Here is a 27639-nt window from a genome sequence, read left to right on the forward strand (position 1 = left end):
GGTTGCTTGGAGACGAGTTATTTTCTAATCACAGTCTGCAGATTCTACTGAGCAAATTGTAAATGTGGCTAAAAAGTGAAAAAAACAAACAACACAAGCTTGTGTAACACAACCTTTTACTCCACTGGAAAAATTATACTTGACTTAGAGCAAGATGAAGTGTCTTTACTATAAATGAGATTATGGGCTTACATTACTAATGTATCGCATCCTTATTGTAACTTCATTAATTCTGAAGTTACAACATCTGAATCTATCCATTACATTTTGTGCAACTTGCATTCACTGCTATCTGTTAAAAAAAAAAGGTGTGTCTTCAATAACATTACTTCATGACAGCTTCTACTGCAACTAGAATTGCCTCATCTCCTGAAATCCTTTGTAAAAGCTTATGCTTGAGTAGCATAAGCCACAAAAGATGTCTCAAGCACTTCACATTTTACTTTCTGTCTGGATGTGCTTCTTTTTGTAAGAAACAATGTCGGGAAAAGCATGCTTCATTCTGCTTCTTGTGGAGTGCAACTGACCAACTGTGTGATCTCTCAGAAATGCTTCTTACTGCACATTATCAGTCAATGACATATCTTCACTTGTCAAGGATCTGACTACCTCTAATAAAAGATACTAAATGTATCTTTAAGTCAGTGTCAGTAGCACTGTGGTCGTGGTAACAGAGCTCAGCATCAGGTTGTCACTGAGTATATATTTTCAAGATCCAGGTTCAGTTTTACAGTTTATGCTAAGCTCTGCCCTACTGTGATTCCACTGCTAACCAAAACATCTCAAACTTGTTTCTCAGAGCTGCTATAAAACTTTTGAATACAATATAGACTTTTCTTTAAGTTTTTGCACTGAGGATAAGAACTACTAGTTAAATTCTGGAGCCTGTATATCCAAAACATCTGATTTAAGGATAGCCTTTCACTTTTTGACAACTTTTCCCTCAATTGTTGTACAATAAAAGATCCTTACCATGTAGGAATCAAATCCATCATGTGATTATCATATTTCCTAAAATAGATGAAACGGAAATATTAGGGAAATTTCATGAATAATCAGGAAATATCAATACTAAAACCTTTTTACTAAGTGGGAAATATTTCTTCAAAAGGTGAATACCCCAATAGCTGAAGTTACTGCAGGAAAACATGGTGATTCTTGGAAAATACTTTATTTCCACAAGTTTTTGCTTTTCTGCTTGATTTTTGCTATTTAAAATCCATACATCTAACAATATCACATTTTAAATGTGTCCATTGCTGTAATATTGAGGGCAGGTCTCTGTAGATCAGAGGTACTTCACCCAAGGTCCTGTGCTTCAAATTGCAACCCACAGATGTGAGTCAAAGTCAGTCCAAAAGCAGCATATCCACACTGATGTGATGCTACGTGTGAGCTAAAGCAGCTCAATCTCAGCTTTTTCTAGGCTTCTGTACCTGAATAGGACTCATCAGCTTGAGCACATGATTGCTCATTGTGTCTTTCAGGCTGAACTTGCTGTTGGCACCTGTCTGTATAGATGTCTTGATTTTTAGAAAGGCTTCTCCACAGTAACGTAAGTCACAGTATCCTCTGCAGGACTACAGGATAAAAATGTTGATTCAGAAGATATGGCAATAAGCAGTATTTTATACAATGTCAGTGCTTATGAGACTAGTTTATGATACTAGAGAGCAATTATAGGAACACATTCCCTACCCCTAGGAGCTTACAATCTAAACAAATAAAATATATTTCACAGAAGAAATTAATATACAAAAAGCAGAATTATCCTTATTATTGTTTTTTTTTCTTTTCTTCCAGTGCATGTCCTGATATCTTGAGAACATAGGTGATTTTGAGTTGAAGTTGAGCAAGTTTTATTTATTTATTTATTTATTTTGTTTTTGAGTAAAGCAAGCATTAAAATGTTAAAATGATTAACAGAGTGATAGCCAGAGGAATCATTCGAGGAGTGGCTCAAAGAACTAAGATTATAGAAGGGACCTGATTCAAGACAAAGTACAGATGCATCAAAGAAAAGATGCAGGGCAAAGGGTCATCCATGAATGAGAGCTCAGAAAAATAGGAAAGAAGTATTTTTACAGAAAATATTATTTGCCTATCTATATTATTGAATCTGTATGCACTGACCAAGATCCTGTTGCATTAAGCTTCTTGATGTTTGGTTATGTGACAGTGCCCCCACTACATTCTACAAATTTCAGTGAGAGCTGTAGTAGTATAACTCCTTTGAGAAACAGGCTGCAGGCTTTTATTAGCTGGAGGCCAGGGTGAAAATGCTGGTATGAATATTTCTCACACAGTACTTGCAGCTTCTGTTCACTGAAAACATTTTCCTATGTATCATCAACATAGCCATTTACAAAAGTAAGAAAAATATTGCAGCCTATGACTTTTAGGAAAGGCTCCTTGAGCAGGGTAAGAGAGAAGCAGAGGTCTAAAGGGGTCTAAAGAGGTCTAAAGCAATAAAAAAAAAAAGGCAATAGTGTCCCTTCACTCCAGTGTTTGATATAATAATGTTTAATAGCAGTGGAAAACCTAAAGAAAATAATTGGAATAATTTCTTCTTCCTACAAATGTAATTGCTTAATAATAACATATTTCTACAGTGTTTCTCACTGTAGATATTTAGTCTTTTAGGATCTAGGCCACAGATACCTCAGCTCTTGAAGTTTGCTGAACATGCTTTGGAGATTAATTCGGCCAGAGTAAACTGATGGATACAAACCAGAGCAACTTAAAGAGTTGTCTGATGTCTGGCTGCTCTCTCTCCCATTTCTTCACCTCTCCTTTAAATGTCTTGGTAATTGTTTCTGCGCCTGCAGCGTCCATAATGATAAAGGAGGTAGAGCAGTATAAGGTTAAAAATGAACAACAAGCCAACAGCAACATCGAATCCGATAAAAATATCTGTAAAGGAAAAAAATAAACAACAAGAGTATTAAGGAAAGACATATATGTATGTCATCTTAGATACAAAGTAACAGTCTAATGACAAATAGGTACAATGGTAATATTTTCATAGCTGAATTTTGTTTGTATTTCTGTCAAGATCCCATGGACTGCATTTACTGACATATGCAATGTAGGTATGAAAATATACACTTAAATCCTGAAAACACATAGATAGTTTCCTGTGCATGATCAAATCTTACTGCTAGGTTTTCACGGGGCAAGTGTGACATTGCATGTGTAGTTAATGCAAACAGGAGTTTCATCAGGGATCAGCAAAATACTGAGTATATGCAGAAAGGGGGAAATACCAGGACTAATGAAAAGCATCAAGTGTTGCCTTGACCCTCACTTCCCTCCTGGAAATAATATCCAGGAAGGAAGAGAGGAATTTGGCAAATGTTGTCAGCTGTCAGTAGTTCAAGGCAAACAGCTGCTATACCTGCAAAGATCAGCTGCACAATACATGTACAGTGGAAGCTAAGGTATCCTCAATACATAGTACATATGCTAGAAATTCAGATGTATCAATCTTACTGTGCATGTGCAAGCCATTTAGGCTTTGCATCTGCAGAAGGTCTTGTGCATCTAATATAAACAGGACTCCTTGCATAGCACCTACACCCGTATTTCTGTCATTTTCAACAACAGGAATTCTAGTTTTGGTTGTGTCCTTACACTGCTCCTTACGTGAGTATGATAATAATAGCACTAACTTCACACTGGTAGGTAAATCTATCCTTCACATTCCTAGAGAAATTTATTTTATATCTGCTTTCTTTGTCTATATTAAAGCTGGTCCACACCTGTTAAAAGGAGATCAACATATTTTGTGAAAGGTTCAAAGTTTGGAGTCCTTGATACATCTTACATAGAAAATACAGAGCTGTTACACTACCTTTTGTTTTGTCTTTTTTCCCACATTCTTTTGACCAGCTTTCCGTAATTATAGGAGAAACTAATTCAGTGAACTTCTCAAGTGGGCAAGAAGAGGTGCATCCTGGCAGAGTGAGTAGGTAAGGGTCCTTCGAAGAGTCATTCCGATAATGCATTTCAATGCTATACTGCCTGATTAACGACATCAAAAAGATTTTATTTTTTAAAGTTCTTAAATAAAAGGTTTCTTATGGAGAGACAGAATGTTGCAAATAGGCCCTAATCTAGAATTTGGTCTTCTGGAATAGAGGTTTTGTAAAAGACATCTGAAAGACAGTTTGCAAAAGCCAGTTACCACACAGATCACCAGTTAGGTCAAAAGGTCCTTTAGAAGAGCCTTCTGGCTTTTCCAAACCACTTGGTTTACCTTGGGATTTATGAGATGTCTTGGAAATCTTGCTATCATTTGAAGAAACAGGTAAGTTTGTTTTACCACTTACTTCCAACTGATAAAACTGTTTTTCTCTTCTTCCTGTCTCTCAAAGCACAAGTATACACACATATCCAGCAAATATAATTTTTCTTGTTTTTAATATAACATTGTGCCTGTGGACTACTCAATGAAATATCACTTTAAAACAAATTAGTATCTTTTTACAGTATTTGAGAGAAAAAGAATTTGGGGGGAAGAGGGAGCCAAGTTCCAAACACTTCTTGTTCTTACATAGATGAGAAGATACTTGCCCACTGCTTTCTTGGTAGAGTTCAAAAAACTGACAAGCAGCATATGGTGGCAGTTTTCCATTGAAAATATTGAGAGCGATCTGGAGGGCCCCAATTGTGGTGTCATGCTATTGGGAAAAAAAAAATAATCCATCTGTACATTCAGTAAAGTGTGAACTACCAGAATCATGAGAAAAGAAAAAGACTAGAGAGGGAGTAGAGATCCAGATAAAATAAAACCTGTTTAAAATTGACAATAAGACCTTATTCAGCATATTCACCATCAGGCAAAATGTTAACAGAGTACTACAGACATCGGGGGACTTTTTCAAAGAGTGACTGAAGTATTTGTCTTACATCTTTTGGCTATATTACAGAGAAGAAATACTGGAGGAAAACAAAATCTGATCTGAGAAATCTATTTTTTTCAGTGCATTTCCTCCCCACCCCCTTCCTTCAGGAATGCTTTTTGGTTACAAGATCAGATTGACTGTACAATGTAGTGCATCTCATCACATTTCAAGTAAAGATACAAATCCTTTTTAAGATATTACAGCAAACAGTTGCATACAGAGACTGTTCTCCTCACCCCTACATATGCTCCAGAACTTTTTAAGCCGTGGTTTCTTCTATTTTGACTTACGCAGTAAAATCTCAGTTTGGTTTCTATTTTTGACGGAATCTGTTACCCTCCAATCACCCACCTGCAATCTCTTCCTCTTCCCATTATTCCTTCTTTTGGAAGGAAATCCAGGAGGAGGTGTTGAATTAAAGGAAATCCAAACAATTTGATATCTAAACTTTGTAGGCATCTCTGTATATATGTTTGCTAGGCTTGTTTATATTATAGTCTAAAATCTGCATTTTAATTATTCAGAATCAGTTTAAAAAATACTGAGTATACATGGCCCCACGATGTTAAAACAGTAATGAAAATTCTGTATGCACTTCTTGTTCTTCTCAAAAAGAATATACTAGAGCTAGAAAACACACAGAAAATGCAGCAGGAAAAACTTTGGGTATTAAGCAGATTCTGTATGAGAAAAAAATAAATAGATCAGGACTCTGTCTCAGGAAAGGAAAGATAGAAGAAATGAGACAGAAAATAGTAAATTCATGAGCGAACCAAGAATGGCCATTCCCTGTTTCTCACAATAGAAGTGCTAGGAGGGAGATAAACCAGTATTAAGTTAAAAAAAAAAAAAAAGGAAAAGGAAAATAAGGATTTTTTTCTTCCTTTTAAGTTTAGAAGTCATTGCCACAGGATGTTACAGAGGCCAAAAGTACAAATGTATTTTAAAAGTGAGTAGATAAATTGTTGGAAGAAGGTCTGTCAAGAGCTATTAAAAAAATAAAAAAATCTGTGACAGATTCTGTCACAGGAAGTCCATAAACCACAGTTTGCTGGGAAGTTCTATCACAAGAAGAATCACACCATGCTGGCATTATTCTCATGTTCTTCCCTGCAGCTGCCTGAGACAGGATTGCAAATAAGCTAAGTGGATCTTGGTCTGAATGAAATGACCCTCTTCAACCTCTAAAATAATATATATATATATATACATTTTTTTTAAAGAATACTCATCTGTACCATCCTTTTCATGTGTATGTGTTTGGAGACACAGCTGGGGTTCTGCTATATGTCAGTATCTCTGGGTTAGAAGCACTTAAAGCAAGATGCAACTTATAGAGTCTGCATCAATAAGTTGCAGGAAAAATAAATATATATATAAAATACATAGATATATTTACCAAATACAGTTTGACTGACACTGAGGTGTGAATCATGGTCCTGATGTATTCTGGTACTGACCTGTGTTCAGCTTATTAGCAGAACTGAACTATATATTATTTTCTCATTTAACTTACATGGAGACTGATTATTCTCATTCAGAGACTTTTACTAGTGAAATCATATCAGTATTTTTAAAAGGTGAAGATACTTACAGCAGAGTAGACCTCCATTTTTCTTTCTTTTGAAGAATTGGCAGCTTGTTTAAAACTATTTAGAATAATATTCACAAGGACACCTTAAAAAAAGATGGGGAAAATGAAGAGGAAAATAATGATACTACATTTGCATAAAACAAAAAAAGGGAAAGATTTTGAGTGTCAAACAGAACACATCTACTCAGGCCTCAAACTATTTTTGTCTTTTTTTTCTTTTTTCAGCTTTCCACAAGTACATAACTAGAGAGAAGAATTTACAAAGGGGAAATATATCATTCATCATCCAGGTAAACTGAAATGATGGGGTTTACAGAAATCAGAACTATGAGAATTATGCCTTTTATGACACTTCCAGTTTTGTTATGCTGAGACCTCTTTTTTTTTTTTTTTAAGTGTTGTAATAATGACATCTGTGGTAGCCTCTTCCTTTCTAGATGCTGAAGAAATATTTTAACAGTCCAGCCAGTCACACAGTATCAGTTCTTGTTTTTTCCAAAGCTCTTTTGTACTTCTGGTCCAAACCAGAGATACTCCAAAGCCAGTGGAACAAAGGTAGCATAAATTTCTTGCAGCACAATTTGTATCATCTTAGAGGAAAAGGGCATAACTAGTGTTTCTATTAACACTAAAAAAGGTCTGATCTCATGTTATGGCCAGCTACCAGCTAGCGGGCTTTAGTGCAGGTCTCAGCCTGCAATTATTATATGGCTTGACCCAGTGATGTTTATGCCCAGACGATGAGGCTGCTAATAATTCTTTACCTAGGTTTAGAATGCAGGTTAGGTGCATTGCAAAGCCTTGCAACAAACAGTCCAGATTGTGGACATTCAAGTCATTGTCTGAGTTTCCTGTTCAAGGATACCGGGGGATCACATGCTGAATGCCTGGGTCTTTTCCTAGTGTATAGCCAGAATGTGCAGAGCCCGTGCACCCCAGTTTCAGAGCTAATCAGTAGTCCCAGTTCTTGCAATATAGACATAACTTGAATTTTTCATCTTCCATTGTGATCAGACTGTTTTGGAGCAGCTTTACATCAGGCTTTCAGAGAGCTATCACTGTGTTGCCAAGGTTTTTGCACAATATATAACCAGTACATTGAAGTGAAAAAAAGTCAAGAAACAACAACAATAAATATTGGAGATATGAAATTAAACTTAAATTAATATTAGACAAGTGAAGATTATACCCATGAGGCCTCATTTTTTCCCTTATATTTCTTTCTCAAAAATCTTAATTTCTTAAAATGTATAGGATAGCTAACTAAAGACATTCATGTTTATACTTCCTTTCAGTACCCAATCAATGCAAATTCAGCACATATTATCATGCTTAATATGGCATCCAATATCTATAGTTAAAAATCACGGTTCTGGTAAATAATTTTGCATGAGCAAGGTGATTGGATGTTGTACGTTATCATAAGCATTGTATCCTCCTTTCTGAGAGCTAAGCATTTTTGATTTACCTCCTTGTAGTCGTGATTTCTCTTCTGTTTTATAAACCCCAAACAGGGATAATAAGGACAATTCTGCCAGTTTTTCCATCTTGTCCACTACATCTTTGGTGGCCCATACAGGGAGAGAATAATTGTGAATACCCTAGTAATAAAGGAACATAAAATTATATATTTTTTCTTGTTTCCATCTTTCTGTTGCCCAACTTCACACTACTATATTTGGATTATGTGTGGCTGTCCTGCAATTCTTTGTTCATTTCTGGTTTCTATCATCAGCATGCCTTGAAATACCCTCTGCGGGAATGGGGATCAGCCTGAGATGGATGAACAGGAAGAGCTGAATCATCTGTGTAGAGGGAATCTCTTGTAAGTACAATATATTCTTGCTATAATGGTACTTTCTGGGGGTGTTGCTAGTGTGAAAGATTGCAGACACATCCTCTTTCTGTCTTCTACTAGTAGGTCTTCAGGGTACAATCCAGCTCGAAATTGTCCCACCTTTTCTATGAGGTTGTCCAGATGCCAGTTCCATCACTGGTCATTTATAGACAAGTGTCACTCTCCCATCACATAAGAATGACTGTGTCTTACAGTGCCTAGGTACCTCTAAATGGAGGGTATGTTCAACAACCTTCACGTACTGCTAATATTGACTGGGACCAGATGAAATCATCCCATGCTTGGGGAGTCTGACTTCATTCACTCTGAGCTATCATCACCTCCTAATTTTCTAACTTGCTGGTCATAATCTTACCTCTTGTTTTCAACATGTAAGTATTTTGATGTTTACCTTTTGATAGATTAAACCAAATAACTTCATTTTTTTCTGTTAATAGTTCATAAATACAACCCAGCCAGCATGCTCAAATAATTCTATGACAACATATTGGAAAGGAAAAGGAGGGAACAAAGGGAGTAGATTTTGGTACCAGTGCATCAGGGTAAAACATCAAATGAAAACAGTAGTTTTCCAATCTGTAAACCATGTTTTTGGGGTATCTTTTACCATTGCACTAAAGTTGGATTCAGATTAAATGATAAAAATAATAAGCAAATTCAAGAGGGAAGGCAGCTCATTCCTATGAAATCACATTGGCATTGTTTAATTAAAACATATCTTCGAGTTATTTTCTTTCCCAACCCCTACTGCATTATTATTACCTCACAGTATAGTGTATCGTATGTATTCCAGAGCTGGAAATTGTCAAGTATTTTGAGATGATTTAGTTCAAGTCCTGTGTTAACTGCCATTGTTTGTAAAAAATCCTGGGGGAAAAAGAAAAATAAGTGAAGAATACCACAGATACTCAGCACATACAGAACGTATATACATACAGATTCACTAGCATCCAACCTGGCAACACACTAGTATTTAATCTTACGCAGGTGAAACTATCATAAGGGAAGATTTTGATTGCAGTTTTCATTTTGTAACCATTTTAAGATGTTGATTTCTATTTCAGACACTGCTTCTTGCTCAGCCCTGCTATAGGTAAGTCTGGTACTCTCACTGCTGCCGCCTTCTCTCCCTCTTCCAACTGCTCTGTCACCTCAGAACTTCAGAATTAAGGAAGAAGAAGGCATTAATAGAAAAGGAAGATGAGAAAATAGGTGTGGTGAAAATAGAAAGTATATAAAAAAAAAAAAAAGCAGAGGCAAACACTCAGGATAAGGCAAAAGAAACTGAAGAGGAAACAAGGTTTTCCTTCTCTTATTTAAAGGAGGCCGATTGTCTAAGTAATAATTTCACAACAGTTCCCATAAGGATTCTTACTATGTGCTACCATAGAAGAGTAAAGGGATTGGATAATATCCCTTATTCCTACATTACCTGTTTCGTGCTGGCAGCTGAAAGAGAGGACTTCTATGAAGGTGTAATACACCTCCCTGGCAGGTGAATGAATCTGACCAAAGTAATTGAGCTACCAGAAAGTTAGAAGCCAAGAAAAAGGAAGAAAAAAAAAAAAAAAGTTGGGTTTAGCCCAACAAACATAGAAAGTAAACCTGAAGTGACTCTGAGAGAATGTCAGGGTATGAGAAACACAAGACCCCTTCTTTATTAGTTCAGTAGTGCTATTACAAAGTGTACCATATGCATATGAGAGCAGCAATAACCACAACTACTGTCCATATGGTTGCTTGAGGCAGGTATGCCATCCATGTACCTACAGTCTGCAGTAGCACTGGAATGAGAAATTTTGGATCACTGATTGTGAATATTTGTGTCAGAACCAAAACAGAAGCATATCTTATGACGGACCCAAAATGCATCTCTGAGAGAAATTTACACAAATCAAAGTGTTGCCTGGTTGGGTTTCTTTTACTCTTCTGTTATCATAGAATAGTTTGGGTTGGAAGGGATCTTGAAGATCACCTCATTCCAACCCCCTGCCATGGGCAGGGACACCTCCCACTAGACGAGGTTGCTCAAAGCCCCATCCAGCCTGGTCTTGAACACCTCCAGGGATGGGGCATCCACAACTTCCCTGGGCAACCTGTTCCAGTGCCTCACCATTTTTATAGTAAAGAATTTCTTCCTAATATCTAATCTAAACCTACCCTCTTTTAGTTTAAATCCATTACCCCTTGTCCTATCACTACACCCCCTGACAATGAGTCCTTCCTTACCTTTCCTGTAGGCCCCCTTTAGGTACTGGAAGGCCACTATAGGGTCTCCCCAGAGCCTTCTCTTTTCCAGGCTGAACAACCCCAACTCTCTCATCCTGTCTTCACAGAAGCATCTGTTGCAGTGTCAATCTCATAAAGTCGCAGCAGCAAGACCTAAACCTTCCTAAGTTTCACAAGTTTTATCATATTTTTAGAATTAATTTTGTGCTGCCCTGCGTAACTGGAAATTGCTGCATCCATGAATTTCTTCTCCCCTTGCATCACTGAACTTTAACTATATGCAGCTCTAAATAGTCTTAGAAAATGAATGTTAAATTCATATTTTAAAATACAAATTAGTATAAACACACAAGCAAACATGAGAAATGCATAAATGTATCAAACATACTTTTAAATGGTATTGGCCTAAAAATAGATAAATATTTAAATAAAGATATATTTAAATAAAGATTGAAAAAATTTAATCTTTATTTTGTCTTACCATGTATGGTTGTATTCTACTTTGAAATTCAGTAGATGTTTGGGTTTCATTCTGAAGTTCATCAAAACGGGGACAATCACTCAGAGGAAAATGCAGCCTCTGAAACAGGAGAAGTAAAACTTAAAATAGCTGTAGAACTAACAAACACACCTCTAGTTTCTCTGTTGCTGAGATTGCTGATGTAACATTTGTGAGATGAATTGTTAGTGACCCTGATACAGCTACTCCATAACAGTTCATTTGGATACCTTGTTCATGAATTCATGAATAGAGGAAATAGACTGTAGTAGGTTTTCAGTGGCTACCTGTGGCTATGACAGCTTGATTTCCATCAGTCTAACTGATTTTGAAAGGAATGCATGTCTGTCAGGAGTTTGCTTTGGAAACCTGGTCAGGGTCCATGATCAGGAATTTAAAAAAGATACTGTTGACCTCTTTTAATTTCTGAATCTCACTACCTGCAGCTTGACTCTACCTACTATTGGAATCTGAATTGCTTCTCAGTCTGCATGTCTTGCTCTCAGCTCTTTGGAGGTAAGTAGTGTATTATGATAAACACTTTAAGTACCACTTAATGGACAGAACTTGAAATATGAGTGACAAATAAATCATGCTCCTGAAATATCCAAAAATATGAGCCTAATAGCTCCGCTCTTGTTTAGAAGCATGGTTTCATATTTAATAATTCCACGTCTATGCATTATGAGGTCACCTGATAGTACGTATTCGATCTGAACAGTGTGTGAATACATATGCATCCATCAAACTCTGTGTGTTGGCAAATACATGTTTTATGCCAGTTGCAGAAGGACAGATGATACCTCATAAAGTCTGCTAATAAAGTTATGATGAGCAAAATAAGCTTGTGCTGGTTCAGCACTTTATGCCGCATCACTAGAACATTTTTGACCCAGCAGTAATATTATCCTGTAACCATACAAACTTTGTAATAGAACAGACTTAACGTACAGTAGAGAAATTCTCTCTCAGTAGAGGCTCCTAGGAAAACCCCATGCCATTAAAGTTGAATATCTATGGCTTATGTAGGACTTAAAGTGCAAGAAGTTCTACTCTGGCTTGGGACGAACATTAGCATGCAGCATTTAGAGTACATCTCTTTTCTCTTTGATTAATCAACATGAGGCTTGCAGCAGCCACCAACTGACAGTAACACACTTTCACTTGGACAGATTTCCAAGGGTACGTTTTCTCTGTAACAGAAGCACACTGCAGGGTGAAGTCTCAAAGCTGCGATATGAACCTTGGGAATGTTTAATTACACAATAACAAATGTTTCTCTGGCTGTATGTCTTAATTATCCCCCTCTAGGTCTTATTAATTAAGCCACTCCCTTTGGCTTCATTAAGCAGTGCTCAGTACTGTTGCCTGTCAGGTCTTGATAGATCTCAGTGGCTCAAAAATAAACTGTGATTAGTTGTTTTGTTTTGTTTTGTTTTGTTTTTTACAGGATTGTAGTTGGCCTCAATTTCCCACTTTGTGTTGCTTAGGGCTTGAAAACACCTGGCTTAACAAGGCAACAATGTTATTTTTCCAGGTGGTCTGCATATTTAACATGATTTTTCAATTACTGCAGAGGTGTGTTTCGTCACCCAAAGTGAAACATCAATACCCAGTCCTGAAGCAGCTGCAGAAGTGATGGGGTACTATACATTTCTACAGATGAGCTTGTAGTCTGCAAACAGCTTGTAGCACTTCACTGTCATGTTCCTAATAACTTTGAGACTTTATTTGGCCAAAGCTCTGACTGTTTTGGTGCTTTTAACATCCTGGGGTATAGGAATTTCCCCTAGTATTCCATTTTTAAATAATAGTGACAATATTATTTTTTGTTTAGGGGCAGAAGCAAATTTCAAGCTGAATCACGTTGTGCCTAATCAAGTTTGTGGGAACCCCTTCTCCTTGGACCTGTTTTCAAGCATGGCTTTAAAATAGAGAAAGGCCAATGGGCAGGTAAGTGTGGCCATCCCTTATGAAAGAGTCCCTCTTCTGATGTTGGTGACTGGACAGGCAGTTATTTAACAGGTCTTTTGCATACGTTTCCTTTAAGTCAACTTCTATCCTCAAAGGCGGAACAAAATGAACTTTTCTGGCATTACATTCAATATTTTTTTTTGGTTCTTAATTAACATCTTTCCTTACACAGTCCTTGTCACAGGAGCCAGTGGCATTAAAATCTAAATCTGAGTCAGCCAGGAAGAGGTGCATACTGCAAAACGTCTACAAGACCTATCATTCAGGTAGGACTGCTCTTATTATGAACCGTAAGGCAAATGCTAGTTTCATTAAGTGTTTGTATAGCACTGAGCATAAAAGGGCTCTTGTCTGTAATTAGGGTGCCTCAGTGTTACCAGAACAGGAAAGTAATAATTGAGAGGTCATTACAGTGGCTGATGTAAATCCCATTCCTTAAATAAGCAAAGAGACAACATGCTAAGGAGGGGAACGTCTGTCTAGCTGATTGGTACTCGGAAAAGCACTTGTTCTCTATGCTGTTTTAGGGCAACTTCCTTGCAATACTGTCCAAAAGCATCTTATCAAGAAGTTGTAGAGCTGTACCTTGAAGAAAATGGTAGTGTGGTTGACAAAACAGGTATTCTGCAACTATAGAACAAGGATTTTCATGCAGCTATTACAGTTGACCTGTGACATGCTTGTCAGCCAGTAGATGCTTTCTATTAGATTGAGATCAAAGGGAATAAAATATTTTCTTTATTTTTTTTTTATTTTTTTTCTTCCGGGAAAGCCAAGACATTATAGGAAGTATCCAGACAGTACTCACCCTATCTGTTGCTTTTGGTACAACATGAACAGGAATGGGTTGCCAGAGAAGCTCAGGGTTCCAAATTTGGCTGCTAGTTGGTGGAAAGAGGCCAGATAGGTATGACTGGGCACTCATAATTGTGCGATCATAATCTGTACTTTGGATATAAAACTGGAGATAGAATGGCAAAAAATTAAAAAACAAAACACCAAAAAAAAAAGGAAACTTAACTCATCAATCATGGCTTCCTGTTTTCAGTTGTATGTTTTTGCATAGAATCAGAACAGTGAAGCTGTTAGAACTTTATAGGGCTCTACTTCACTTGTATAAATCAAATTGCCAAAGCATCTTTCAGTTTGGGATCTAACCTTCCAACTGTATGTTCCAAAAAGTATAAGAAAACATGATTTTAAACATGATTTTAAAGATTGAAGCTCTCCATCTGAGTTTCAGAGGTACATTGATACGATCCATCTGCTATAACTCGGGGATAAAGGCACTTATAACCATAGCAGGTAACAAAGTCTTTCTTGGAAGCTATAGTCTTTTATGCCTTCCCATCATTGCATTCCTCATGTATTGACCAAAATAGCAGTGATATCTTCCCCACAATGGATCTGTGCCGTATGACAAGCATATCCAAACAACTGTGAGACTTCTCATTCACAGGACAAAGTATGTGAACATGGCCCACCACATTGCCCATACGTTCATGTTTAAACAAGGTAGAAAAATATTGGGTTGCTATGGATAAATATCCAATTCATTCGATGGTGTGGAGCTGTTCAGACCCAGAAAACTGAGCCATGGAAGAACCAAAATAAACTAAGAACTTTCAGTAGGAACTGAAAGTTATAGATTTGAGCCTATGTTTTCACCTTGACATAAAAGCCTGACTTCCAAAAAGTTCTTCTGCTACCTTAATTTTTGTATTAATTAAAGGAATATGATGATGTATGTGCTTTTATCTATCAGAAGTCCATAGTTCTGCTACGCTGGAGAACTGTCCTCCAGGCAGTCCTGCTATATACCTCTTTCCGGTTGTATGTGCTGTTCAGAAAGTTGGAATATCTCTTCCTCACGTACTGTCCAAGTTCATAAAGCTGCTGCATTCCAGTCTGTGAGGCAAGTGTACAGATGGCTATTAGATTAAGGTGATTGGAGAATGTCAAATAAGTTTATTTTCTATTTCCTTTTTTGTCTTCAGCAATTTCTTTTTACATGATTATTAACCACATTTATAGCATACTGTATATGTTGTAGGTGACCAAGAATTTTTAACAGAAATAATCATTTATATCTATGGAAAAAATGATACATTCTGAAATTCTAAGACTTCAACATCTGCTACAGGAGAAGCAATGCACCTGATTCTATATTAAATACTGTTTCCACAGTGCTGTGGCTCTGTAGATGCTACTGGAGTTATTCATGAGCAACACTGTGAAGAGTATGTCAGTTAGTGACAGTTGAAAAAGGAGTATTAATAACCTAGTATTCATTACTGTCATTGCTGTGCTAATTTATCAACCTGATAAATTATAGAAATAATTACAAAATAAATGATAAACTTGTGGCTTACATTCCATGCATTTAAAATTTCTTTCCCATCTTTGTTTAGGTACACCTGCAGTTGTCTTAGACTGCACGCTGTCTTTTCTATCATTCATTTCCAAGACTGTGAGCAGAACTTTGTAACTTTTAGCTTCAGAGAAGTACATTCTTACTACTGTTGCTAAGAAGATAATAAAATAGAAAAAAGCTCTCAAAAAAAATCTTCATGAAAGCAACAACTTTTTTTCTTCTTATAAGTTACTTACAGGGAGATAGTAACCTGTTGTATGAATGCCTGAAATTTACAGATCTTTAAAGCCTTACTTCAAATAATAAATGCTGAATTGTCTCCAATTCATGTTTCTGCATCATGACAACTTATTGTTAAGGAATGCATTGGCCTCTCTTTGCTCCAGAATTTCATGTGCCAGATACAGTTAAAAAGCTAAGGCTTGATCTTAATGTTGAAATGCCAGAGCAAGAAGTAGGTTCCGTGTATCCTAGTGAAGGTCTGGGTTGAAAACAGCCTTATTAGAAAACACATTTCCCCAGAATCAACTTTCTCCTGCAAGACTTCCCTTTTTTATTAATTATTGGGGGGGCATCCTTTCCATGAAATATGAAATCAATGTGAAATATGGATTCATTACTTGACCTGGTGGGAAGGTGTTACTCATTTATCTTGTCACGGATCCCAGTGCTTAATGGTAGTTCGACTTCAGCAATTTTAGAGTAAGGATAATCTTTAAATTTGCCATTTGTTTGAAGGCAGACACACTGTCAGGAAGTTATTGTTTGTAAGAAGATAGTTATACAGCTATGATGAACAAGACTTCAGTGTACAGTAGTTGGATGAGTATTGTTGCAAAAATATTTATGAATTACAGGGTATTGCTAATAGACACTGTCAGTACTTGGAATTTGCTCATGTCTGCAGGGCACACATCAAAACCTGCCCATTTCCTATTTTTGTAGCATACGTAAGTGCTACTGAGAGAGTTAACATACCTTGGTAAGTTGTCCAAATCCTTGGGGCCATTCACTTTCTTTGTGTAGATCAGTTGGAAAGTTTACAACTGGTGTTCTGTCACCATGTCGGAAAACCTAGTAAGATTCCCATTTAAAAAAAAAAAAATTAATTACTGCTAGCATTCCCTTCTTGCCCATCTAGAAGACAAGCATAAAATCTTAGTTCCAGTGTCGTTTTTTCAAATTGAAATATTGGACAGTCTGCAGAAACCTAGTCAAGTAGGATTAGAGTATGTTCTTTACACTCAAGAATAGGTATTAGTATATTGAAATTTAGTGGGTATGAGTCTGATTATTCTTTCACCTAGAACATAAAATTAAGCAGCCAGAATGTCAGTGCTCAGGTTACATCCATAGGTTACATCCAAGTCGGCAACCAGACAAGAAATCTGACTGAATTTTGGATACTCAGCAGCACCTTTGAATATTAAACCAGTTACATATGTGTTTATATGAGGATTTAATTACTTTGGCATATGTACTTGAAATTTTTGGCAACTGCTTTTTTCATAGCAGTATATTTTAAAGTAATTCCATGTACATTGTCTCATCTTTGAGTTCACACTCATGCCATGACATAAAGAAGAAAAAGTGTATATAATTACACCATTATCTTAATATTTATTAATAATTTTACTTATATTTATGAAAGCATTTAAGAAAATTTCTAGGATTTTTTTCTATTAACATTAGTAACAGCAAAGAGTTTGGTTGCTTTGCTATCCTGGACATTCGAGCATGGTGAATATTAGTGTGGTGTTTACAGTCAAATGCTTTGTACATCAGAAACCTTAAATGAGCCCTTTTTGTGTCTGTAATCCAGCATGCTAAGAAAGTACCAACCCTAGATTAAATAGTTCTGAAAATATCTGAATTACCCTCCCTCAATATGTCATGTATAGCCAAGTTAAACTTCTTGTTAAATTATCCAGCTTCACAGAAAATCACTTTTACAAGTGATTGACAGTCACTCAAACTGACATAATTAAATGCCTGTTTTGGTAATACGTAATAACAGTTCAAAACCTGGCCAAGAGGTAAGCCTTTTTTATTAGTGAAAAATGTGTCCGATTTCAAATACTAATTTACATTGCTTTATACTTGAATATTCAACTTAACATGTTGTGTATGTCACTGTCACAACAGTCAACTCCTAAGAACTTTCAGTACACCAGAACAGAGTAGCTTTTTACCTGAGTAGAGGCGAGAGGACAAACAGATAAAGATCCAAAGGTATTTGGATGTATGTTTGGAGATCTAAAGAATCTAAAGATTTCTCTTTTTAAACGTTAGAAATGGAAACAGTGGGATTGTTCTCTTCTAAAAAACAGCACAGATTCTTTAAGTTGACATGAAAGAGAAGAAAGTTCAGTTCCTTCTTTGTATTTATGCATCTGTGTTGTACAGTGAAAAATAAATATGATATTAACATTAAGTTGGAAATAACAAGCAAGAAACAAAAACTACTAAAAGCAAAACCCTAAGCCCTGTTTTTATTTTAACCCCTAAGTTTCTCAGACAGCTGTCTTCTCTTTACGCTCAAACTTTCTCCTTGCTTTCTACTTCTGAAAATGACCTCGCTTCAGTTGCAATTGAAAATTAAATAATAGCCTCATGAACTACCACTCAATCTGAAAGTCTAACTCAGTCATAGTCAGCTACATCAGCTACATTTCAGGAGACTTTCTTTTCATTTTTTTTAATTTTTTTTTTGTCTGAACTGCAAGAAGAACTTGTGTGTTTGAAAGATTTTCTTTTTCATTAGACTAACAACCTGATGCTGTTAGGGAAAGAAAATGTTTCCCTACAAAGCTTGCCTTGGTTATCAAGATAGATTTCTCAATAATCATCATGAAATAATTGATCCTTCAAATTCCCTTGAAAATCGTTGTGTACTGCAACATTTATTACTCCTGGGTTACAGATTACCTTCCTGGCCTGTTGGAAGACATACAACACAGAAGGATGAGAGAAAAGAAGGAGGCATCATAAAATCAGAGAAGACAATGGAAGGGTGAGGAGGACATACATAAAAAGGACAAAGCACACCTGCTGGATGTATTCACTTCAGTTTCTTTATATGAAGTGCTTCACCTCAGTCTGTTCTCAGAAGTTAAAGATGGATAGTTATTAAATACCCTCTCCTTTAACTCTAGTACAGCTTGAACCTGGTTTGGTGTCTGAGTTCTCCCAATGTTTCTATACAACAGTGTGAGGGTGAGCATTTCAGATCAAAATGGCCATGTGAATCAGACTTTGGCCAGCATTTGCTTCCATTGTTATCAGGCGAAAAATCATACTGGAGAAAAACTAGGGTGGGGGAGAGGGTAAGCTGAGAACATGTCATGTATAGTTTACAAAATATCTTCATTCAGAAATACCACGAATAACAGTGAATTATGTGCCTCTGAGTAATAGTGGGCCTCACAGAGACATTTTTATTGATAGACTGAACTTCAAGCAGAAAGATTTCTTGTTTTGAAGCTAGCAGTAGGAATGGAAAAACAATTGATCGATGGAATTAGTCATGCTGCCAGTTCAGAGAAACCATAGATGCAGAAATACTGAGCGTGTTTAGTCTAGGTTTAAAAAGGCTTGAGTTGATTAGACAAATATAACAAGCTCAGTCAGCACTTCCTATCTTTACAAGAAGAAACACATGATGAAGTCATTATACTTCAGAAAACCACACCTCTTTGTACATATGACAGGTGAAATGAGTGCCTGTGTGGAGGCAGAAGTTACAGGTCAAAATTTCCTTATAAAGACGCAATAAATCAGTATTTCATTTCTACTTGGGTACCCGAAGGTCCTAAATATATATATTTTTTCTTCTGTCTATTTCAAAATCAGTGCACAAGAATTATGCTGAAGATGAGTGTCTACATGTGAAAAGGAAAGCTAAAATAGCATTTTGACAAAATGGCTGGTGTTACAGCTTTTCAGACAAAGAGACTTGTGGCCAATAATTAAAACACACAAAATCAGCACAAACATGGAAGTCATGAGGAGAGAGCAAGGCACCTTTCCATGGCACAGCAGAAATCTGGAAGTGAGCAAAAGGGAACGTTTGTCTGGTTTCCCTCCCCTACCCCACAGGTATATTTTATCTTGTGCAGTTCTGCTAAGAAAGTTTTAAAAAGTCATTTTGGCACGTTTTCACAATGCAAAAGTACTCTCAGGTGACAACATAGCAACTTACAGAGGATGGAAAATGACCACTGAATTATCTCAGAAAGACATCTTTTAGACTTGCTTTGACTGTAGCCTGACTGTCATTTGATTCCATTGTATTAGTGATATGTGCTGGGGCCAATTCCTATCTCACTAATTTCTCTTTCTGCTAGCAATTCTGTTTCCACGTAAATTCAATGAGTGAGTTCAGAAGACAAAATTCAATTGAACACACAGAATCCATGCCTTGAGGAAGGAGATATATATTGATAATAAGACTAAATCTATAGTAACTTTTTAGGCAGTCCGTTTAAGAAAAAGTATCAGGAATAAAGGAAACACAGTTTAAATGAAATTTACACATTATTTTAACTTTAATTGTGTCAAGTTACTTCATAAATGGATATAATGGTATTTTTTTTTTCCTCTCTCTTTTTGGTGGTTGGGGAAAGTGGCTGCATAGGTGTGATAAGGAAGATGATTTTGGATAAGAAGGCTCTTATCTCCAAATGGTAAGCATTTCCTGTAACTTTTTTTTTGCAGGACCATTTCTTGTTAGAACACAGTAACAGCTGCAATTCAGTAAAAGCCTCGTTTTCTTCAGCAAATTAAATTTCTAAGGCCTTCTAGCTGCCTGATTTCACCCTTGTGTCTAGTTGTCCCTCTTAAATTGAAATACTTGAGGATAATGCTGTACTCAGAACGTTACTGGAATGAGGGTTAAGTCCCTGCTTTGTGCACTGTCTGATACAGCAGTAAGGCTCGAAAACAATAGGAACTGGTTTTTCCTGTGCACTCTGGCCTTTCTCCAAGTGACACATCTACATAATCCAGCCAATAAACAACTAACTATTAAGTACTTTATCAAAATCTAGATCATATGTTTTGGACACACTACTTCTGTCTGTTATGTGTGCACTCAATGGCTCAAATACAGAAAGGTGGAAGAATATCTTTATAGTAAAATTCTTATTTATAAATGTCAATTCCAATCCCCACAACTTTGTGTTGAAAATACAACTCTAGACTAACTATTCTTTAGGAGTATAGCTCTAATTAAAAAATAGATAAATTAGGATGAAAAGAGTTGTGATGCAACCTTCACCATCCAAAATACTTTATTGAATTAATCTCTATTTTTCCTCAGCTATTGAGGAAACTGATGCTGGAGTACTGTCTAGTTGCTTTAAAACAAGTAACAACCCAGCAAAAAAACAATTACAGTCCATTTTCAAATACCTGAAGTTAATGCAGCTTAAATCTCTACACAAAATGCCCTTTTCTGTTTCTTCATATACTACTGTGCCCATTCAGTTTTTCTGAAGTGGAAAATACTTCTCTTTTTATGGTGTCTTCTATTTTGGAATCTCAAAGCACCTTATAACATAAGCTTCCAAGCCCTAAGGAGGTAGGCCAGAGTCACCAGTTCCGACTGTGCAAGAGTGTCAGTTAAATCAAGCAAAGACAGCTGGACTAGACCTCGGATCTCTGAAATCCTGTGTGCTATGCATCTATCACAAAGCTAAGTGGCTCAGTTACCCTGAAAACAAATAAACGAACAAATAATAAAAAAAAAAAATGTAGTGGTTAGGAGATGAAAACTCTTATAACTAGAAGCATTTTATCTCAAGTTTTTAAACTCTGTAAGCCAAAGGGCAGTAGTATTTCTAAGTCAAAAAGACTCAAAGCAACTGCACACCTTCTTTGATTCAACAGCCATATCAAATTCCCCATATTCCCCACTACTAAACAGAAAAAAAATCTACTTACTACAGCCACAAACTTCAGTTCTCTTTCTGTGGTAGCCTGCTGAAGCAGGGTGAAGATAATATAGAAAGCAAAACACGGAATCCTAGATGGGTTGGGAAGCCGTATCACTCTCATCCTGGCAGCAGATGAAAAAAGCCTTTGTAGCTCCAGCAGCTGTTCAGGCTGAACAGCCCAGACGCGAGGCTGTACTTCAAAAGGGGAGGAACTGCTGCTGGTGAATTTCAAATCCAGAAGGAATGTTGTGTGACTATGCAACAAATCCCAACGCCCTTTGTTTTCAAATTACTGTTTACATTCCATTTAATGAAATCATAATTCATTTCCTTTTTCTCTCTGAGATTTTTCTCTTTTGGAGCTGAAGGATGAGGTTGAAATACGAAGGAGTTGTTAGGCATTTGTAATGTTTCAACCTACCTGTTCTACTTCCTCTTCTTAGGGCTTTGAATTTTTCCAGACTACAACACAGCCAAAAGGATGAACTCAGAACCAAGAGCTAGGCAATACTGTTTCTGTTTTCTCTTTGCTGTTCAGTTCATCCTCTTTTCAGCTACCTTTTTTCTTTATTTATCTACATTGTCACTGCAAAATCAACATAATTATTTTAAACAAAACTTCATATATGTTAAAATTGCCCATCCCAGAGATAAAATAATCCTTACAACAAATGCATTCTTTAAGCTGCTTTCTGGGCGGTTATTTGCTCTTCAGTTTGAGTGTGATGTTTTTCTTTTCCATTGGAGCATGTCTATACTTTGTCTTTTGTAACTAATTATGTCAAGTTCTCTTTTGGCCTCAATTCTCTAAGAAATTTTTCATGTATAGGCCCTGGAGCTCATATTTTTTTATTGTTCCTGATTAAGAGCACTGTTTCCGACACCCACTGGCTTTGAGCAGATTGCTCAGCTCTCCTCTCTTGGCTTTCTGTATATACAACAAGAGTAAGCATAGCATTATTTCTGGACTTCATATGGGTTTTTGGAGCAAATGAATTACAGTTTGCAGAGGCCTATAAACACACTTTCCTAAATGTTAAAACTTAAAATCACGTGTATGTTGTCTGAGTCATGCCATTCCTGTCTTTTTGAAAACAAATGTAAGTTGATCATCTTCCTGTATTATTTAAGAGTGCAGGTCAAAAATATACTTTTGTTAGAATATTTGAAGATGCCTATAAATTTAAGAGTGCCCTGCTTTTTTAATCTATATAACATTTACAGTAGGTGTAAAGTCTTAAGCTTTTTGGATGAAGAAATCCTTGATTCTCAGATTTTTTTTCTCATCCTTCATAAACCTTTACCATGAAATTCAGAACTCATGAGTTTTTGTAAGGTTTACTGTTTCATTGTGTTTGTGTGATGAGTGGCTGTGACTAATGAAGGTGTGCATGCTGTAGCTTGAGAGTCTAATTATTATACAACCCTTACAGTAGCCTCACTTTAGAAATGAACTAATTTGTGTGTTTGTGATGCTGGATGGCATTATTTAGGAATGTTTAAAAATACATCATGACTGCTTTTTGTAGAATACCTTTGCTAACATCTCTTGAAAATGACAGTTGAACCTGAAATCAAGCATATGATATAGTTCTACTTTGTGTGGCTTCATTCTTCCTTTTGGCAGGTATATTTTACTAGTGGGATTTTTTAATGGAAAAATCACTGAAGAATGCATGCTATAATCCTAAATGAATCCATATCCCTTGCAAAATGAAAAAAAAAATATGCCTCCTTCATGTGCAACAGTAGTTAAGACGGGGTCCTGCTGGCAACATGTAAGTATGTTAGTAGTATGTATTTCATTTGGAAAATTCCTTGCTTGTCTTGAATTTTAATTCCAGTTCGGGATATGGGAAGACTTCCATTTCTTCTATGATTTTGACAGCTATAAACTTGTCATATTCTGCAACAAGTAAATCCTTACTTTCTTTTTAGGCAAAGTTGCTTCAAAATAAAATAAAATAAATGTTCCAAAATTAGACATTAAAATTGCCCAAGTATCACAGTATAAATACACATCAACTATTTGAATAATGCTAATGCTTTATGCTAATTTGGCTCAATGGCATATATTATAATTATTAAATTATGACATTAAGTGGAATTAACTTATTCAGAATTGTCTATTTTAAGAGCTTGTATTTATCTTGAAGGCTCACTGAAGCATAGCTTAAGTGGCTTTGAAGTGCAAAAGTTGCAAAAGAACCCGTTCGTTAACGTATGCAAGGGTAATCTTAGCTACCTGCTGTTGGTGTAGTGCAACCTGTACACTCACTGGGTCATTGCATTCAAGGCAATCAGAGGTGAAACTTCTGCCTGCACTCTTGGATGAGCCTATGTACATAGGGAAGCATCTCAAGTTTGGTCACTGGCTGAATTTGCAGATTGTCACTTAAACTGGTTTGGAATTAGGTGTAATCATTTTATTCAAGCTTCTTTATTTATTTATTTTTTATTTTTTAAGAAGAAAAAAAAAAGAGGGGAAAAGAAAAATTTTGGTTCCAGTAAACAGTGACACATTTTCCAAGCATAATTCTGAAGCACTTATGACAAAAGCAAATGGCTAGGTCATAGTGTTGGGGTGATTTTACCCAATTGTGCATGAGGAGGATGCAAAATAGCCTTATGACACAAGAAGAATTAAGGTACTTAGACCGATGACTGGACATGAAGCTACATCTTGCACCATGGGAGAAAATTCCATGAGCACAAAATTGCTTTCTTAAGACTGGCAGGGGGAAATCATCAACTCAGAGTCCTCTAATAATTTCTCAGTTTGTCCAAAATTTGTAATATTTATCTAGTTACAGAGCACTCAGAATTTTTCTTTTTTTTAAGATGAAGATGTTTGCCCGAAACATAGGAACCCAAGTTTGCAGTCCAGGAAATGTAGAAACAGAATGAACAACAGTGAGAAAGAGACAGGAAACACTATTTATCTTCACTTTCCTCTTTAAAACTCTGCAGCCTGGTGGTCATTTTATTTTCTGGAAGATGTAGTGTTTGATCCCTTTGGTAAAACAGGGTTTTGAAGTTGTGTTTGCCACATCTCAGATGAGTACCCAAAATACTGAGTAAAAAAGAAGATATATCTACTGGTAGCAGTCCTGTGAAACAAATCAAACATAGTCAATGAACTTGATCCATACTTGTGAATTATTTGGGGAAATTTAAAAAAATTGTTCTTATTTTTTGTGTTCATTCAGCTCTGTAAATAATCCAAAGAGAAAAGGAGGTGGTGAAAAGAACAAAATTATAAATCAGGCGATTCAGTACCACATTGCCCAAACAGCATAAAATTTCTCTTGTTTTTCTGCTATTGTTCGTTCCCCACCTTGCTGACATTGTTTCTGTGTATGATGGGAAAAATAGTGAACATCACAAGCTATATCTCACCTAAAATACAGCATCTGTGACTATTCAGGTGTTATGTTATATAAAGTTTTCTTTAATATATGGCCTGACTGTTTTTGCATTGTTTTTGAAAGAAGGGAGGGAGTTCCATTTTCATTTGATCTTGCCATTGCAACATTATATATACATATATATATTAAAAAAATAAACAAACAAAAAATCCTTTTCATTCTAAATAACTCCAAAGCTGAACTGTAGTTTGCTTATTTTTATTTTAAGAAAAATCGAAAGACAATTGCTAGTGATTTATTACCAGCAAAAGACTGTGGTACAGGTGTTTCAAATGGAGTTAACTGGTACAGTTGCAGAAAACCAACATTTTAAATGTTTTGCTAATATTATTAATTCACTGGCATCTTCAATTTATATTCATGCAAAAGATCTGGGTTTGATGGTTCAGCCTTAATGAACACTGACATTAGTTTTTGTTTAGAGTGTGCAGGGAATAAAGAACATCTTTTATGTGTTGCTCTAGTGATAGTCTTAAGAACAAAAAAAGCATTAAAAAGAATGGGTGTGATGGGGTTTCTGTTGAACAGGAATAAGGGCAATAAAATATTTTAGAAATACTTCAGAAATTTATTTTTTTTTGTTTCTCTATAGAATTCAAAATACTCTAGGTATGTTTGCTAGGTCATGTAGCAGAGAAGAAAACATGGTCTGATGATGTAATGTTAAAGGGGGACCTTTTTTTTTGCAGTTCTGTGAACTGTTGGTTCAGCTAGGATGCACATCCATGTAGCTGTGAAGTGCTGGGGCCAGGCTCTAGCTCTGTGGTCCCCTACCCCAAGACAAAACTGTGAGATGGAAGAAGGGTCTTCGTGTGGTTCTGAACATTTCTTAGAGGTGGATTTGGGTGAGGAAGGAGAGGAAGAACAAGGAACTGGGTGCTAAAGAGAATCACAAAGAATGTCTCAGCTGTGTGAGTATTGCACTCTCTGCGTGAGCCTGATCAGGTCTAAGACAGCCGAAAGGTTACCCTTGCCTTTAGCGGAAGAAGAATGAGTCCACCTTTACAGCACTTGAACTTCCACTTAAAAATATCTAGCCAACAAAACATTGAAAGCAACTCAAACTCTGGTTCAGAGGAAAAAAAAAGGGGAAAATAAAAAGAAAAAAAAAGGAAAAAAAAGAAAAGAAAAAAAAAAGAACAGGTTCAGAATAAAAGAAAGGTCACCTAGAAATTTGGTTTTGGAAGCCAAGGTTATGATATTGTTAGTAGTCCAATGCTGATAAAAATAGTCTTACATTTTCCTTTCTAATTTCCTTTAGCATTTTTTAAAAATTATTTATTTCTTGTTAAAGGAGGTGTGATGATCAGCTTCACAGTTTTGAAATGCATCATGTAAAGCATTTACACTGACTCTTTTGTGAGGGCTGCCAGACCTGGGAAGGCTCTCTGCCATTATGGACATTAAGGTAATATGCAATAAGCAAGCAAACAAACAAACAACAAAAAAACTTGTTCTACTTTGCATTAGGAAGCAGCTACAACTGCTTGTCTTACTGTATTAGAAAACATTTTTACCCTTGTTTAGATGCTACGGTAAAAGGGTCTGCTTTTTATTCACAAATAGCAATCATTTATTTTTGTCATATTTTTTAACCCCTTTGCTGTGAAATCCAATTTTAGCTGTTCTTCCTGAACTGTGTTTCCTGTTCTGCCTTAGGAAGCACAGCAGTTGTTGCTTGGGCCCCACTGATCAGAGAATGGGCTTTAACAGTGAGAATTCTGAAACTTAGATTCTTGCTAGAGAGAAAAGGGAACTTTTTTTTTTCTTTTTGATTCTTTTGTAGTTATGGAGTAGCAGTTATCTGCTTATGCTATAATTCTAAAAACAAAACAAAACAAAAACAAAACAAAACAAAAACAACAACAACAAAAAACCACCACAAAATATACATTTCATAAGCTTAGCCTCCATTTTCAAAGCTTGGTCCAAGCAAAGGGAGCCAGAATGTTTTCTTTTTTGGCATCTCATCTATTACTCTGTTTCTCTGTGAAATGACCTGTGGGCAACAAGGCTGTTGACAAAGCTTCTATCCTTTGTGAGAAAATAAAACATAGAAAATAAAAAGGCTAGTTTTTCAAGCAAAGAAGTATCCACTATCTTCAGAAGTCAGTTGCATCTGACAGTTCCAATCCAGCGTTTGTAGTAACAGCTCAAATAGTTTTCACAATAGCAACATTAGAAAACGTAACTAGTTAAGGATTGCCCAGCACATTCTGCATGTTTTAACTAGCACACAGCTGTAGAGTCTTTTATTTTGTGTTGTCAGTAGGATCTTTTTGTTAATGACAAAAACAACACAGGCTGATGTATCAGAAGCACAGAATTTATATTATCAGATCAGAGTATATTATAAAAGTAACATAACAAAAGGAAGGTGTTTGTAAAGCTATTTGAAGTCACAAAATATTTTTCTTTCAAAGTTGACAATTAGCCTTGCTGTCTTTTTGGAAAGACAGAATGGCTCAGTATCTGAAGGCCTTGTTGGGTCAATTGCCTGACAGGTCTTAATGGTAGCCAGATTGACTGTAAGATTCTTTTAGGTCTGACTCCATGGTCCTTTCTTTCTGTAACTGTCATCCTCCTACTATACAGAGGTGTAATATTTGTGTATGTATGTGACAGAAAAAAAATATCTCTTCAATAAGTAAACAGCCATTACCCTTATTTTTTGTAGCTTCTCAGATCTCTTTGTGTGAAATACTTCATTATTTCTTGAATAAAATAACGTATGATGAAACTGGAATCATTCCCACTGTTGTGAGCTCCTTTTGAAGCACTGCTTTCCTTACCAGTTCTGTAAGTTGTTGTCCCAGTCTTCAAAACAGGACAACACTCCT

General features: G+C 36.2%; 1 protein-coding gene and 1 long non-coding RNA gene across 6 annotated transcripts; one reads left to right on the forward strand and one right to left on the reverse strand.

Annotated features, from left to right (window-relative positions):
• Window positions 1-1148: 1148 nt before the first annotated feature.
• On the reverse strand, window positions 1149-21617 carry ACP3 (acid phosphatase 3). 3 transcript variants are annotated; one of them, XR_014580419.1, is made up of 12 exons: window positions 21379-21612; window positions 16414-16509; window positions 14883-14969; window positions 13870-14022; window positions 11070-11168; window positions 9122-9226; window positions 7970-8102; window positions 6502-6584; window positions 4572-4682; window positions 3854-4019; window positions 2732-2913; window positions 1149-1580 (listed from the first exon to the last, which is right to left on the reverse strand). XR_014580419.1 is itself a non-coding variant. In XM_083825881.1 (11 exons), the coding sequence occupies exons 1-11, from the start codon at window positions 21490-21492 to the stop codon at window positions 2795-2797; spliced, it is 1266 nt and encodes a 421-aa protein (XP_083682007.1). In that variant the 5' UTR covers window positions 21493-21611; the 3' UTR covers window positions 1149-2794. The 3 variants fall into 3 exon arrangements, 2 of the variants coding, with proteins under 2 accessions (XP_083682007.1, XP_083682008.1); XM_083825881.1 differs by having other exon boundaries at window positions 1149-2913; window positions 21379-21611; XM_083825882.1 differs by lacking the exon at window positions 13870-14022 and having other exon boundaries at window positions 1149-2913; window positions 21379-21617.
• On the forward strand, window positions 12737-27545 carry LOC310895074. 3 transcript variants are annotated; one of them, XR_014580420.1, is made up of 8 exons: window positions 12737-13040; window positions 13234-13327; window positions 18359-18448; window positions 19288-19533; window positions 20061-20120; window positions 22999-23149; window positions 25489-25710; window positions 26094-27545. It is a non-coding gene; the product is annotated as an uncharacterized lncRNA (long non-coding RNA). The 3 variants fall into 3 exon arrangements; XR_014580421.1 differs by lacking the exons at window positions 22999-23149; window positions 25489-25710; window positions 26094-27545 and adding an exon at window positions 21815-22264; XR_014580422.1 differs by lacking the exons at window positions 19288-19533; window positions 20061-20120; window positions 22999-23149; window positions 25489-25710; window positions 26094-27545 and adding an exon at window positions 14827-14976 and having other exon boundaries at window positions 18359-18780.
• The last annotated feature ends 94 nt before the right edge of the window (window positions 27546-27639 follow it).

This window comes from Anser anser, assembly GCF_964211835.1.
Source record: "Anser anser genome assembly, chromosome: 2".
Lineage (NCBI taxonomy): Eukaryota > Metazoa > Chordata > Aves > Anseriformes > Anatidae > Anser > Anser anser.

Excerpts from the sequence above, each read along its gene's own strand:
- ACP3 (XM_083825881.1), bottom strand. The coding sequence starts at position 21,492 with ATGAGAGTGATACGGCTTCCCAACCCATCTAGGATTCCGTGTTTTGCT. Across the intron at positions 16,510-21,378 it reads AACTGAAGTTTGTGGCTGTA|GTTTTCCGACATGGTGACAG; the intron begins GTAAGTAGATTT and ends GAATCTTACTAG. Across the intron at positions 14,023-14,882 it reads GCACATACAACCGGAAAGAG|TTTTATATCCAAAGTACAGA; the intron begins GTATATAGCAGG and ends TTCTATCTCCAG.